Source organism: Grus americana, chromosome 3 (genome assembly GCF_028858705.1).
Source record: "Grus americana isolate bGruAme1 chromosome 3, bGruAme1.mat, whole genome shotgun sequence".
NCBI classification, from domain to species: domain Eukaryota; kingdom Metazoa; phylum Chordata; class Aves; order Gruiformes; family Gruidae; genus Grus; species Grus americana.
The window spans coordinates 39,985,308-40,000,497 of NC_072854.1; the positions used below are offsets into that span (position 1 = coordinate 39,985,308).

A 15,190-nucleotide genomic window follows, 5' to 3' on the forward strand; every position below is an offset into this window, starting at 1 on the left:
AAAAGGAGGAGAGGGTATGTGAAAGAGAAAGGTGTGGGACTGACCTGGGCAGAATCTAGGCGACCTGCATGCCAGTGGCACTTCATAGAAAAGCTGTCTGAGATGGGGCCTCTTACCTGTTGGATCGAGTAAAGTCCTGTTAACCAGGTTCATTTAGAACTGCCTAGGCTGAAGGAAGAGTGAGTATTTAAACTCGTTCTTGTTTTGAAGGAGCTTCTCCGTATTTATTTGTGGCAGCTGCTGTACAGGTAACTCTCTTAATGCTACAAAAATTATATATAAAAAGGAGATAAAGCAGTGCAAATACAGAGAAGAATGTAGTAAATTAACGGGTGTTATAGTATCAATACTGGCATTTGCTGGTTTAAGTACCTGATTTATATCATAAAAACTATGTGTGCATAGGGATTAAAGGGGGAAAAAACCCCACCCAAACACAACTACATCGGTAACAAAATTTGTTCGCAGAACTCTGAAAGCGCTGCTCCTGTTATGCATCTGGAGGATAAGCAAACAGCACCCATACGATTTCTTTGGTTCCATTTTTCTCAATTTCATCTTCAATATAGTAATAATTATCTACAATGGATAATAGCTGGCTTGATGGGAACTGTGAGTCAAAGTGATTTCCTGGGCAGAGGCTCTTGCAGGTTTTTGCCAGTTCCTTATTGTCCATGGTGGCTTTCACATCTTTACCAAGAACAGCAACAAAATGCTATGATTCGAATATCTGAAACAGTAGCTATTGTACTGCTCCTAAAATCTTCCTTTGAATAGGAATTGTTGAGATTCAAGAACAACAACAAAAAAATGCATTAAAAAGCCAAAGCCTACTGTGATGCTGCTTAACTATTACCAGGGAAAGTTAGTTCTTTGTGAGCAAAGCCAGCCCTGCCTAGTGACAGTTGCTACGTAGGGAGCTGTATTAAGGCTGGAAGTGGTCACTTTGTACAACCCTCCCTCATCATCTGCCTACAGCATGTTACTGAGTTGTCAGCATGTGTGAATCCTCATCTGAAGGCAAACGTTTTGGCTAACTTGGTAAAAAGTGAATGGACAATGATTTTTCTCTCTTCACTGGCTTGTGTGTTTTCTGTAGCAACAAGAAGCGTTTATGCCTGCAAGCGAGAGATCTATCAGGAATAGAGTTCTGACATTTTAGTAACTGTATTACAGCAAAATACTAGAATACCACAATGATTACGAGTCCTGATCTGGACTCCTTTGTTTGTTGTGCTGTATGTTCCAAAATAATACCACCACCACCACCTTCCAACGCTACTTTTGATCGGATTCGGGAGTATAAACCTTTCAGGACACGGTATTACACTCATTATGATATTCTGGGTAAGTTTGTTTCTGAAGTCTTTTCCTCACAATCTAAGATTTAGGAAAACTCCAAGAGCTGTTGTATCCATCTGTTGTTGATAGTCATGAAGGCATTCACATCTTGGTAAGAACGAACTGCGCTTATCTTCTGAATATTAGTAAATCCAACATATTCAGAGCGGGGACAGTGTCAGCCATCCCGTGGTGCATGGAGACTTTCAGATTTGGGCATAATGAAGTGCAAAAGAGAATGAGCTGTAAGACCATTAGCAAACGTTTTCTAGGGCTCAAGTAGTTTGGGGGAAGAACTATGCTTAAGACTTAACATTTGCAAAGATCATCCCTTTGTCCTTCAACAGGACACAGCTGGGGTGTTTTATCCGTAATCCTGCCTTCTCATACCTGATTCTGGCTGCTGACCTTAGCGTGAGGCTCTGTAGAGCCTCTTGAGGTTTGATTTTTTTCTGACATACCACAATCATAACCTCAACGATGAAGAAAGCGTATGGTGGCATTCACTTGGTTGAGGATCAAGCAAGAATCTGAAATATCTTTTTATGCTATTTCTAATTGTCATAAAGGTTTCTGATCAGCCCTGTAAAGTTTTGTAGAAATCATGTTGTGCATTTTAATTAATGTGCGTTGTGAAGAGGAGTGTGCTTGGTTTCTATTTTAAACAATATCCAAGGGATTATCAGTGCACTGAGAGCCTTGGCAGCTGGGCGAGTGCCGTGCATGTCTCAGAACACGAGGCTTCAGCCCTGCACTGACACACACAGTGTAAAACGCATCCAGAAGGCCACAGAAAGTCTCTTTCTAAATTATTTTCTCTTTACTGTTTAATATAATGGACTGGGGAAAAGCTATGCAGTCATAGCACAACATGCTTGTTGCTAAGATTCATGCACTGTTGGACTTCTATTTTGCTGATTTAAACCTGTTGAGCCCTGTTTTCCATGTACTTTGTGTTAGCTCCATGAGAGGACTCTGCTCACCCATGTGGAGTGAGGAAGAACACTGGGGTGAAAGAGGGACACCTAATCCTCCAGTGGCTGTGTGAAAGCTAGATCTCCTGTGGCTCTATTCCTTTTTCGTTTTCCTAATAACCCAGGAAGAGGTGACTCTACGGCCCTGCCAGGTGCAGAGAATGGGATCCAAAGCAATGCCCAGGCTTGGCACTGAGTAGGAAAGGCGGAGGGGGAGGATCCAAAATCCCACTTTTAAGGGGGAGTTTTGGGTTGCAGAAAGGCATCTTTATCTACCTCTCTCTGCAGTGGCTTCTCTTCCGGGCAATCGGTGCTGAAGACCGGTTTTTCAAATGAGTTAGCAGGGCTACGTGTTTGCTTTCACAGCATTTCCATGGGAGTCTGTGATGCTCTCCTGTTGTGCAGCTTTGCCCAGAAGGTGAGCGTTGGGTTCAGCACCTTCCTATTATATTTATGGAACTGCACAAGCAGTAATAATTGTATTTTTTCTATACGTGAAGTGTGGGTGTGTAGTTTTTAGCCTTTTGATTTTTAATTCAGCTGCAGAGCCATGCAAAGGGGTCGGGAGAGAGGCACGGGTTTCTGCACTCTGGTTATTTGCTGTGCGTGATCCGCTTGTGTTGATTGTACAGAGATTGGAGCAGACATTCAAGAAAAACAACATAAAAAGAAGGAGGTGGAGATACAAGAGCGCATTGAAAAAATGAAAGCTGAACTTTGTTCTCAGGTAAATTAAATTATGCTCCTGTCATTTAAATGCTGATTATTCTTTGGAATAATTGCTATAGTGTAAAAACAGTTAATAAAGAACTTTGAGGTCACTGCTATAGAGCTGTCATTAATTTCAGCTCGTCTTTTGTTCACAGAGTTCTGTGTGCACATATGTGCACAACAAAGCATACTTTGAATTAATAACAAATTTTACATCTGGTCTGAAAAAGGCCTTTAAAGCACACAGAAGTTGTCGGTTGTTAAAGCTGTTTCCCACAGTGCTATGTAAGATTCTGAAACTGCCCTTTATAATACAGACATATAGTGGTTACAACTCACGGCTCAATGCGATTGTGTGGCCACATTTTAACAGGAATTGCTGCAATAAAATTGCCAAATGGGCCAAAATGTATTTTGCCATCTGGTTTTAAATTTAACTTGCTCTGATTTTTTGAATAGAAAAATACAGAACTATTGATTATGTAACCTCTGCTTCATCTTAATAGGATGGTATTAGAATGTGAACTGCTATACTTAAATAATAACTTGTTTTAAAGGCTGAAATGCACAAGAAGGATGCAGTGGATAAAGCTCTCAAAGAGGCAGCCGCTAACCACAATGCATTTGTACAAGACCTTAAACAAAAACTTGGAGAGGAATTAAGGGTATGAACCAGTTTGCTTTCATTACCATAGAAATAGCCAGCATGACAGAATCATGGTTTTGACAACTAAGAATGTCATTCTACATTTAAAAAAAAGTATTTTTTTAATGCTGGCCATAACCAGGACCTTCATTCATCTGAGATTTGTACTTTAGTGCCAGGAGAAGAACTTGGCCTGAAAGATGTCTAGCTTTGTCTTTGTGCTAGGGGAGATGTGAGCTCGAGCTAGCTGGATTTTTAATTCACTTTCAACACATTTAACTTCTTTTATTTATTGAATGAAGTTTGTGGCCTTTGTTGAAAATTCCTGTCAGGCCTTGATTCAGCCAGCCACTGAACCTGATGAGGTGCGTTTCTTAAGGGCAGTTAAATATGGGCTTAACTAAATCTGTCCTGAAGTTTTGTGTTCATCACAGCTAGAAAGGTGTTTAACTGATTTACTGAACCTGGACCCTAAGTGGAGTGGAGGAGAAGGAAAACTGCCAGCATAGAGATATTTCTAAACGAAGCACACCAGCTGTAGCTTTTTATTTCTATATGTACTTAGCACATGCTTCGTATGGCTGTTTGGATATTTGAGACACATGTAGAAAGAAAAAGGAAGGCAATTGCCTTCTGGATCTGAGCCTTCCTGCTTTCTGCGCTGCTTCACAGGGCTTTTTACCACTAGAACATCCAAGCACTCCTCGGTCAGGCATTACACAGTCCATCGAACACCTGTCATCCTTAGTCTTGCAGCCTCCCACCAGCGGATGAAAGGCGCACAAAGAATTGCCGGAGTGTTTTGCTTTGGAATTTTATTTTATACAAGTTTCTAAATAGCTACCTGTTTATACTGCAGGCAGTCAAAGCAACGTGCTTGGCATCTCAAGAGGAAAAGCAGGGAGGTTTACAGTGGTCTTAAGTTTCCGGCAGAGTTCATTCCATTTTATGGAGCTGTTTTCCAAGGGAGCTTTGTCTTTTACTGTCATAGCATCTGCTGACAATAGTTGGCAGAAGCTCAGTTCCTTGTGTTTAACCATTCAATTACTTGCCATAAGTGTATCTTTGTAGACCTGAGTGCTCAGGGTTTGAACGTGTACCATTTGTCCTGATAATACTGGCTCCAGTGACTAAGGGCTCAGGAGCAGATACAGAATTCTACAGCTGAAACAGAAGAAGAGGCAGCTCTAAAGTAATTGCAAGATGGTTTAGATTTGGTGGTTTGTATTTCTTGCAGTTCAAGAGGTGTGTTAACAGTGAGCTCACTTCTCACTAGCAGCTAGCTTGGAGAGGTGGTGGCAGCAAATTTACTCAACTTCTGTCTGAGCAAACAGTGGCAGCCAACAAAACATATCACTGAATGAGTGACTGAAGTGGGTTTTTACATGGAGGATAGGTCAAAGACAACTGCTTTCAGCTGGTAGCCTCAGGAACGGCTTTTCGCAGCAGTGCTGATGTTGTTGTTCTACCACCACTAATGGTCAAATGGTTTTAGTTAGGCTTCTTGTAGGAAGGTCCTGTTGTTTGTCACTCTACTTGCCAGCAGTAGGTAAATAACCAGTATCCACAAAAATACACAGAATACAGGGTTTGTACATGGGTGTGCAAGCAATTTACAACAGACCTCATATAACTCTGCTCATCCTGTATTAGAAAACCTACGAAGATCTAAGCAGCCAGAACTTTCCCAATGGTGTCTTGCTGCTTCCACAGAGGATGCACTTGTCAGGGGTCTTGGAAAGAGCTGTGAATGGTGGCAAAGCAGCGTAGATGACTGGGCAGTGAGTTAAGCGAGTTGGATTGCTTTACTGGATGGTTAGGTGTGGCATGGCCTATAATGACAACAGAGGTATATTGGTATATATTGAGTTGTCTGAGATTCCAGATGTATGTATGTCCATCCAGACAACCTAAGACTAGTGTTGTCACACCTTTATGTATTAGCCCGAGCAATATCTTGCTGACAAGCATACCAAGGACTGGGCTTCTTCTCCATCTCACTCTAAAACCATGTCACCGGCCATGTGAGCTTGGGAAGAAAATATATCCAGGAACTTTTTGTGCCTTATGTAGAAAACATGGATGATGTGGAATGATGCTAGAGTAAGTCACTGTAATTGCCCTGTAATATTTTCCTGAAGTGTCTTCTGCTGGGCCTTGCTGAGGATTGTTTAAAGACAACTGAACAATAAGTTGTCACTACTTACATCTACTTTCAACTTTGCTTAAGGAAGAGGTGAGGAAGGTGAAGGCAGAGATGCAGCAGTACATGGAGGATGAGCAGAGGAGAGAGACAGAAGCTGCAGAGCAGCGCATGGCTCACAGACTTCAGTGCGCCCTGATGGAGTGTGCCCAGGAGAAGATGCAAGCGGTGGCCGAAGCCAGGAAGCAGGAGAGGGAGGCGGCCATGAAGGAAGCAGCCAGACAGCACAGGTGCTCTTAGTGTTTCCCCTGACTTGGCTGGCAAACATGCTGTGCTAAAGAAAATGACTGGAATTGCATCGGCATTGCTCAGATGCAGGTCTTCTAGGAAAAGATTGATAGACTCTTTAGAAAAAAATGTATTTGGAAATGTCAAGGGACCAGCAAGAGTTGCAGGCTCACTCTCTCTTGCTGATATCCCACATAGGAATAAAACATGTTTTGTTCCTAAAAGCAAGTATCATAAAGCCAACCAAGGATCCAAAAGTTTTACTTTTTATGGCTTATTTAGAGTCATCAGAAATAAAGATCTCAGGGGCCTATTGTGCCTTTCATGACATCTATGTAAAACTGAAAAATAGGTGTTCATATGGAGATCTGCAGGGCGCAGGAGATTCTACCCTTACAGATTAAGTGTTGTGAATTCAACAGCTTTGATAACAAAATAATAACACACCCCTCTCCCTTAAGAGTAGACTACATTTCATTTTTTGACAGCATAAACAACAAAATAACACTGTAGTCTCACAATGAAAAGATCAGTTCAGGTGTATTCCCTTGTAAGATGCTTTTTTTTTTTTCTGAACAGAGTCACACATAAGTTTTGATCCATTATTTAATACCTTCATTTTCACTATTAAATCATGGCCTTTCTGACAAAGATAAATCACATTCTGCATAAACTTAGCTGGTCTCTTTAACTTCTCAGGTTAGCAGAGTTCTGCAAAAATATCTCCAGCAAAGTGGAGGGAGCAATAACAGAGGGCAGAATTCTTTTTCTCTACATTGAAGTATTTGGATCAGTAACCTTAATGGATGCCTGATGCACCATTCTTTAAGTGTCTCTGAGCCAACTTTGGGGAATAGCACCTATAATGTTTTGACTACATAATGTAAATTATATCTTTTATTACTAACATGCTAGCACAAAGATGTTCTCAGTACCACTTAAACAAAATTACAGATGAATCTGTAGTCTAGAAATCAGTTCTTCGATTTCACTTCAAGACAGCTTTTTTACTTGGGGGCAGAATTGCTCAAAGTCTATTTGAAAATCAGTTTGCACTTAAGGGCTAGCTCAAAGAGAGACCTGAATGAAGAGTGAAATAATAATCCTTTATATTTTCCATTTGGAAGCAAGCATCATTAAATTATTGCTAGAAGTGACACATGCAGAAATAGAATCTTCTGCAGCTGCCTTTCTCTGCGTCATCAGTGGCCTTCTTTTACCCTATTTTGTTTCAGAGGTTCTACATAAAGTTCTAATTCCATGTATATTTATAGTTGAAGAAGAGGGGTTTTACAATGACCTGAATAGGCTTAAATTGTTTTTTAAATAATCTTTAATAACAGGTCTTCCCTAAAAATCTTTTCTTCTTTTTCTTTTTTAAATAGAAAGCACTTAGAGCAACTCAAAGAAGAAAGGATGTTAGCTGAGGAACTACATCATAAGAGTATAGAACAATTAAACAAAGAAAAATGTCAAGAGATGAATATTGCCCTGAATATCACACAGAAAGAGAATCAGATTGAGACTGAAAAACAGGTCAAAGAAGCAGAGACCCTACATCTTGAGGAGCTGGAAAAAGTGATAGTTACACTGAAAGCAGCAGAAGAACAGGTAAAGACTCTCACGGAAAAACTGGAAAAGATGACAGATTGGAAGGACAGCCTGGAAACTGAAATACAAGCAACAAGACAAGCTTTTCAGAAGTATATTGATGCCACATTTCCTAATCTGTCTCCTGGACAGGCAGATTTTATTCTGCCATTCAGAAAAGCATTTGAGCAGAAGGACACCCCAGAAGAAGCAGAGGACAGTGACAAGGAATATAAGAGAACTAGTATTAGAAGTGAGAGATTAACAGCCATGGGTAAACAGGACTACAAATAGGTGATGCTGAAAAATAAATTCATCTCTGTTCACTGAATTATATGAGTGTGGTTAGAACGATACACAGAAAAATAACCACCACTATATTAAATAATGCAGTGGTGAGCCATGCTTAGAAATTATGCATTAATTTTTGTTTTACAAATGGTAGGGCAGAGGTTGGAACATGTAGCATTTGAGGAGCTTCCCACTGAGTCCTTACTGAGAAGGAAAAAACCTGAGAATCTGATCAGAAAATCTGTTGCTTAGTTAAGCATTAGTGCTTGGACTGTGAGGGCTGTCGGCTCTGCCCCTGAATACTTGGATGTGGAGTAAGACACACAAGCTTTAAACACCTGCAGCTTGGCTCCTGAGATTTACAGGCTGGTTATTCTATGTAGCAGTGTGTATGTCTAGAATACTTGCAAGTAAGGGGTTACATGGTCTGAAAACTCACCTTGAGAGACAGCTTTTGGGCAAAAAGTGTGTGCCAGCAGGCATAAAAAATAACCTTCCCGTGGGAGTACTCAAGTTTATCTATTCACACATGCTTGAGGCCTGTGTGGCTTTAGGCCAGCCTCAGCACATCAATTGTGTCTGCGATTCATTCTGCCTAAACGTCTGATTTGTCTTCGCTGTGTAATAAGACTTCTCACACCATTCACTAAAGCTTTGTGTCTATCTCATTTGTTACCTGTTAATCTGAAAACACGGTTTAGCATCGTGAGTGCAAGCTGAGGAATGTAAAGGAGCTGGTCTTTACTGCAGGTGATAGCAAGTATAATATGGTGAAGGAAACTCTCCGTAGGCATTTTGTTTAAGGGAATTTTTAAGAGAGCAATCTGTGTAGTCTTCTTTTCTTCATGCTCAAAAACAACCCGAGAAAACAAAAAAGCAGAATAATCTCACAGATATCCATCACTCTACCAAACTAAGAAGTGAAGACAAGTGAGTCACTGGTTTCTCGTGGAACAGTTTAATTCATATAAAATACTTTGAACAGATATTTGGCACACTCTGGCACTATTTCTGACCTAAATGCCTGTAAAACCTTACCTCACTGAATTGTGGAAGCTTGCTCTGTGGATTTCATATGCATTAAGCATAAATGTCTTTTGAAACTACATGAGTAAAATACTGGATCTAAAGTACTAGCAGCTGCATCATGAAATACTTAAAGCTGATGAATGCTCTCCATTGGGTTAGCTGATTAAAGGCTCACCTCGGCACACACCATGAAGCCCAGAGACACAGCGGCAGCTGGGGGAACCCCAACAACCCAGTCAGAGGAACGAGCCTCCAATCCAGCCCCTCCTAGGGCATCCCAGGAGGGCATCAGCCCCATGGACGGGCAGTGAGACCCATCACCGTGAGTCAACAGGAGAGGCTTTCTGGAGTGCGGATACAGACTGGAGGTATGGGACTCCTTATGGGATGCAGGGAAGAACATCTGGGGATTGTATGGGGATTGTATAAAGGCTTATTATGGGATGTTTAGGGAAAGAACCAAATGTGCGGAAACAGGGACCATTGTAGTTTGGGGAAGAAAAAGAGTGGGAAATGAGAGATAAAGGGATAAAAGAGTCTGGTTACATGTAAACGGGCTGGTCATAGCTGACCATGCCCTGCTCCTGATCAGTGCAGTCTGTCCCGTCTTCTCATTGAACTCCATTTCTAACTTTTTCTGGGTGCAGGGCTTTCTCTGTGTGCATGTGTATGCCTGGAAGTCTACCTGCCAGTAGCTGGAGTTGGACCACAGATGATGGGGGGTGTGGGCTCAGGGTGCCAGCAATTGGAGAGGCTGGAATGCATATTATGTGGGTAGGTATGTCAGTGTGTAGTTACTAGCAAATAGCAAGACAGGCTAGCCGACAAATAGGGTAGGTGACGGAGTGGCTGTAAATCTAAGATACTGGAGAGACCAGAGCATCTGAGATTTGGTTACTCGAGGGACTCAGTGGTCACAGCCAGTGACTGGAGAGGCTGTGAGGTCTGAGGGTTGGCTGCTGGTAATGTCCTAAGTCTGGACCAATTACCAGACATGCTGTTTGCGTGCGTGTGTCTGTGCATGAGGCAACATGAGGGGCAATTCTACATCTTCCATGTCAGAAAACCAAGATGATAATGAAGTGCTTCAACTCCCCTTGAACAAACAGTTCAAGTTCTCTTACAGTGATAGATAAGTAGATTTTTTTGTTCTTCTCCACTGGGAAGGATATAATGTAATCATCATGTACTTCTGCAATGCCTTAGAGTTAGCATTTTTTTCAGAAAAAAAGAAGTGACACTGCCTTGAGAGGTTAGCCCTTTTTATTTGGGATACAGTGGCAGTGACTGACACAGACTGTGGCTGTCTACAGAGGTAAGTGTTCCCTGTGGTGAACATTAGTCCTGGATACCTCAGTCATCCAGACAAGACCAAGGGCCCCTCTGAGTGCCCATTCCAGGCCCCTCCTGACCTCCAGCCTTGGGAGCATGTTTGGAGACAGGCAGCAGAGGCTCAAGATCTGGTCAGCTGTGTCAATACATATATACATACACTGCAAGCATGCTCTGGGGTGGACTTACCGGTGTATGCACAGCGTATACAGCATATAACAGTCTGTCGGACACTGGTGTTGCTTCTCATTGCCTTTTGGGAAAGGAAGAACATTTTGGTTTACTGCTTTCAAATGTCAAGGTGAAGTTGTGTTGGCTCTGCTTAGAAACAGCGCGTCCTCTGAAGTCTGTGTGCTTGGTTGTGTAGAGATGAAAGGAGCCACAGCTTGGCCTAAGTGAATAGCTCTGCAGTATAAATGGATAGACCAGATAGATAGCAAGCAGTAAAATTGCTATAGGACCTGGAGAGCCATTTGCCATGGACACTGTTTGGTATTTCAAGGAAATATTGTAGAAAGTAAAGTAACCAACTAAGCCTGATTTAAGAGATTTTTTTTCCCCTTCTAGTTGTACTTACTGCACAATATTAATTACGGATGACTGGCAAGCTGAAAAAAAAGGCTGTTTTTCATATTCTGTAAGTTTCTGCATGTCAGATCCTTAACTAATGAAATCTGTGAGTACATGAGCTATTGGTAACTCATTGGAGCTACAAATCAGGAGTTCAGGCATACAAGCAAGCCTTTCATTGCATGAAGCAGAGACAGCATATGTTTGTTGGCTTGATTTTGTTCCTGTTTGAGAAGGATTGCAGCAGGAAAAGTAACACTACTCACTTTACTTGCACTCTGAATCAGAGAGAGCACGAATACATGCTTTTTGACTGTCTGAATGATGCAAATAAAGAAGCTTTCAGATAACATCTGGATGCTAGGATGCCGGTGATGGCACATATTGACAGCAGAGTGCATGAGACAAAACCTAGAATGGGGAGCTGTAATGCTGCAATGAATAATACAGAAAGCAGGATTTCTCTATTAGTCATTCAGGAGATGTCTAAGATTGCCAGAAAGTACCATAGTCTCAGGAACAGTGAAACTTTCTGTCTAAGGCAGTGCTATAAAAGACTGAAAAGTGGGTTGTCTAATTACTGTAGCTGAGCAGCTGAACTAGTAGGGAGCTGTGGCGTACGGCTGATAAGCAGCTAATTAATAAACCAGAGACATCTTGCTCGTTAGTCCTTCAAAGGTCTGCAGAAGAGATCTGTGATGTCTTAAAAGGAGGATATGCAGATTGTGAAATCGCTGAATGCCTGGCATGGAGAAATGAAGTGTGAAAGGAACTAATGATGCCAGTAGCATTTGGAGTGTGAGCACACGCTGTCTGTGCTTATGAGGCAATTAAAGAACTGCAGCGCCTCACGGGCAATAGACTGCAGAACGAATACACTCTGTCTATGCATGGATGTAGTGTACCCACAGAGATATAAACCAAGTAATTGTGATTTAAGTTACCGATGTGATTTCCTTTGCCTTAATTAACAACAGTTCAGCGTTATGTTTGCTGCTAGTTAAAATATAGATTGTGTAGAGGATTATGAATGACTAATCGCAAAATGCATCAAGTGACTGCTGGGAGATGCAAATACTGGAACAACCGGCATTAATATTGGCTAGTAGGTACAGTACATGGGTGTTTTGGGGATATCTAGGAGAGGATTCTGCCTGGGAATGTGTTGGCAGTGACCAGAGGGAAGGACAAATCCTAGAAGGAAGAACGGGCCAACAACAATGATGGAAACATCCTGGGAAGTGAGGGAACCTGTGCTGCCTCCATTGCAGTTTACGGGGACTAGCAGTTAACACATCACCTTAGCTTTCTTTGGGCCAGTGAGCAAATCAAGAGTTAGATAAACAGCTTGACTAACAACAGCTAGTAAACTACCTCCAAGTAGAAGGATAAATAAAACTACTGTACCCCAACTGTGACATGGCCTGCCCAAATCTTGGCTCTTCTAGCTGATCATCAATAGTTTGTCTTGCTCTTTATTAAAACAGTCTGTAGCACTTTGGTTTGCCTTCTTCTAAGAGTATGGCTGACTCATTACTGGATCTTGCCTTTCTTTTGCATACTTGGACATTTCCACTATACAGCTGCAGTCTATGTCCTAAAACTTGAGTGACTAGAGAAAAATCCTACCCCATCAAGGTGTCTGAGCACCATATTTTTCTATTATTTTTCTCATAAGATTACATTCTTCCTTCCTCTAATAAAAATTCAAAAAGGCACAGGCACTTCCAGTTGCCTTATTTGAAAACTTAAGCCACACTATAAATGGAATATTGCTAGCCAAAGTTGAACTCCATTCTGTCTTGTCTCACAGCTTCTTCAGAACTTATACTGCTGATGCCAGATTAAGTGCAGGGCTCTGGGTACTACTGCTGCTAGCCACAAAAGGTGCAGTCCCTTCCCTGTGCTGCCTATGGCATCCCACAATGATTCCTGATTATCGTGGGTTGGTTTTGGTTTTTTTTTTTCCTTACCTGCCAAGCACTGCAAGTATGAAGATTTGGAAGAGAGCAGTTTAACTCTGAGGCTAGTGTCTGAGCAACTTTGATGCTATACCTAAGGTGTTAACCATCTTTGAAATGTTTCTGATAGTCCCTCTTTAATATGAGGCTTATAATCCTGATTTATACCCAGTTCTGATTTTCAATGTGGATTTAAAAGTCAGTGACCTGGACTGTCAGCCTTAAAGTTCACCTTGAAGATTCTTGTAATTCCATTATATCAATAGGAATCTGATGCAGAGACACTTAGCTATGCTAGTGAGCACCTCACCCCTTAAGTGGGTCAGCACTGAAGTTCAAGTGTCAATGTTCCTCAAGGTACTGCAGGGCTACCAGGCAGCATTAAAGCTAGGATCCTCTGGGGGTAACTCTCCCCATTTGTGCAAAAGGAGGGTTCCCTCATTAAAACTAGAAAGTTACTCTGGACTTGGAGCTACATGTTGAAACCAGGCTGCGCCCCTTCGCTTTCTGAATCAGGTAATAAAAGTACCATCGCCTTGCTAAACAGACATTAGCATTACCTTCAAGTAAGGCCACATTTTTCACAGGATGAAGTGTCCCATAGAAAATAGGATTAAAGAATTGTCCTCCCCACTCTCTTTTATTTTGGCCCAACCATTTGCTGTGGTGCTGTGAACTGGATCAGGGACCTGATTCCTCTTTAAAAGGGGAGAGTTGAGAGATTAGGCAACACAGATATATGTAGATCTTTTGTTATAAAACAGGACCTTTGCTCTTGATTCAACAGAGAACAAGGTAAATGCTTGCTGGCATGTTTAATGCATTATCATCAGTTATGTGGGGAATGCAGAGGAGGAGCTGGGCACCGCTGTAATGTTTGTGTTAAGCTTTTGCTAAACTCTTTCACCTCTGAAATTGACTCTGGTTTGTTTTGTGGGTTTTGTTTTGTTTTCTTACAAAATTTGTTTCTCCACTAGAAACTAAAAGTCACATTAGTGATCACTTGTGAGTAATAACTTGGACAAGTCCAGGTTTAAAGTTAACTACCTGAAGTGTGTTTCTTTACAGGGCAACTCCTGAGTTCCACCACAGAAAATAAAACAAACTGCAAATGTGTTTGTCTTCTGACTTTCATCTATAAATATATTTAACCCAAACATTGCATCCTTGTGCTAATGAAAAAGAACCAGAAAGCAAAGACAACAGATGTTATCACTGTGATGAGGAAGATGAGGCAGTTCAAGGAAATAAAAAATAGCTGCGTCTCCCATTTCTGAATGTGGTTAATCAATATCAGAAAATAGCTGTTAAACCATTATTCTTGTAACCAGCTTATATTAGTTACCCATTCTATTTAGGGACTGATTAAATATAAATACTCATTTGTGTATGGATAACTGAGGATGGAAACTGGGTAACATTCAAGAATATATATATAAATTCAATAATATCCATCTCTTGGTTATTAAACAGATAGTGCTCTATACAGGACTTGCTGACCTCTCCTGGATAAAGACTCCTAAATGGTTTGGAATAGTTTATTTGTTAATGAGAGAAAACTGATCTCCATCACAAACCGGACTGATCCTTTATTCTGTTACAAACCACATTCAATGAAACTGATTGCTGTAGCCAAGAGCAGAAACTTCCCATGCCATCTCACAAACCATGTGAAAGAAACTGTGTTTCAAAGCATGACTCGGATAAGGCTGTAATACTGGGTTCAGTTCAGTAAGTTGAGCTTTGTAAGTGAAAGCTTGGAATTACTAACTTTACTGCCAAGGAAAAGTTCTTATTCTTTTAATTCTCTTGCCAAAAAGGGCTGTATTGGCAGGGTACTGGAGAGTTGCTGGCTGACTTTGCTGGAAACCTTGCAAACCGCCAGCCACCCAGACTGCTGCATGTGGGCCATGAACTGCAATTCACTGACATTATTACTGGTCAATTAGAGATGCACCCATGTGACTGAGACCTTGATCTGTGTCTATGCTGTGCAAGCTGACACATGCTCTTGCAGGCTTGCCAATTCTGAACTGAGCTCTGCAGAGACCATCCTCTGCAGGGCTTTCACCGAGGACAATGAGGAGTTGAATTCCTTTCATAGGATGACGCGGGACCACTATGATCTCGCCAGAGGATTCTTGGGAAGCTGCCAAGAAGACAGCAAAACTTTCTTTTATTCCATTCAGAAGGAAAATAACCTGGGATTCTCTACACACACCAGCAGAGCTCTTTCAGTATGTGCCCCCAGTCTTTGTAGCTTTAAATCCAAGGTTAAGATGTTGGAACACGCACTGTTGAAAGATCCTTGTGA

At 41.4% G+C, this 15,190-nt stretch overlaps 2 protein-coding genes across 5 annotated transcripts in view; one reads left to right on the forward strand and one right to left on the reverse strand.

The window, feature by feature from the left end:
• The window catches only part of GJB7 (gap junction protein beta 7), a 41,546-nt gene that overhangs the window by 24,685 nt on the left and 1,671 nt on the right, over positions 1–15,190 (reverse strand). For 2 of the 4 annotated variants that reach the window (XM_054820611.1, XM_054820612.1), the window contains exon 2: positions 10,535–10,598. The exons of the other annotated variants lie outside the window; for them this stretch is intronic. In XM_054820611.1, coding sequence (XP_054676586.1) covers positions 10,535–10,598 — 64 coding nt within the window. The remainder of the gene's footprint in view (positions 1–10,534; positions 10,599–15,190) is intronic. 4 annotated transcript variants of the gene reach the window in all.
• Positions 1,197–7,987, forward strand: C3H6orf163 (chromosome 3 C6orf163 homolog). The gene is made up of 5 exons (XM_054820618.1): positions 1,197–1,347; positions 2,948–3,042; positions 3,584–3,691; positions 5,903–6,105; positions 7,489–7,987. The coding sequence occupies exons 1-5, from the start codon at positions 1,197–1,199 to the stop codon at positions 7,985–7,987; spliced, it is 1,056 nt and encodes a 351-aa protein (XP_054676593.1).

What these genes read in the sequence shown, in the direction of transcription:
- C3H6orf163 (XM_054820618.1), top strand. Translation starts at nt 1,197, where the DNA reads ATGATTACGAGTCCTGATCTGGACTCCTTTGTTTGTTGTGCTGTATGT. An exon ending in CACTCATTATGATATTCTGG is followed by an intron (nt 1,348 to 2,947) that starts GTAAGTTTGTTT and finishes TTGATTGTACAG; the next exon opens with AGATTGGAGCAGACATTCAA. An exon ending in AAGCTGAACTTTGTTCTCAG is followed by an intron (nt 3,043 to 3,583) that starts GTAAATTAAATT and finishes CTTGTTTTAAAG; the next exon opens with GCTGAAATGCACAAGAAGGA.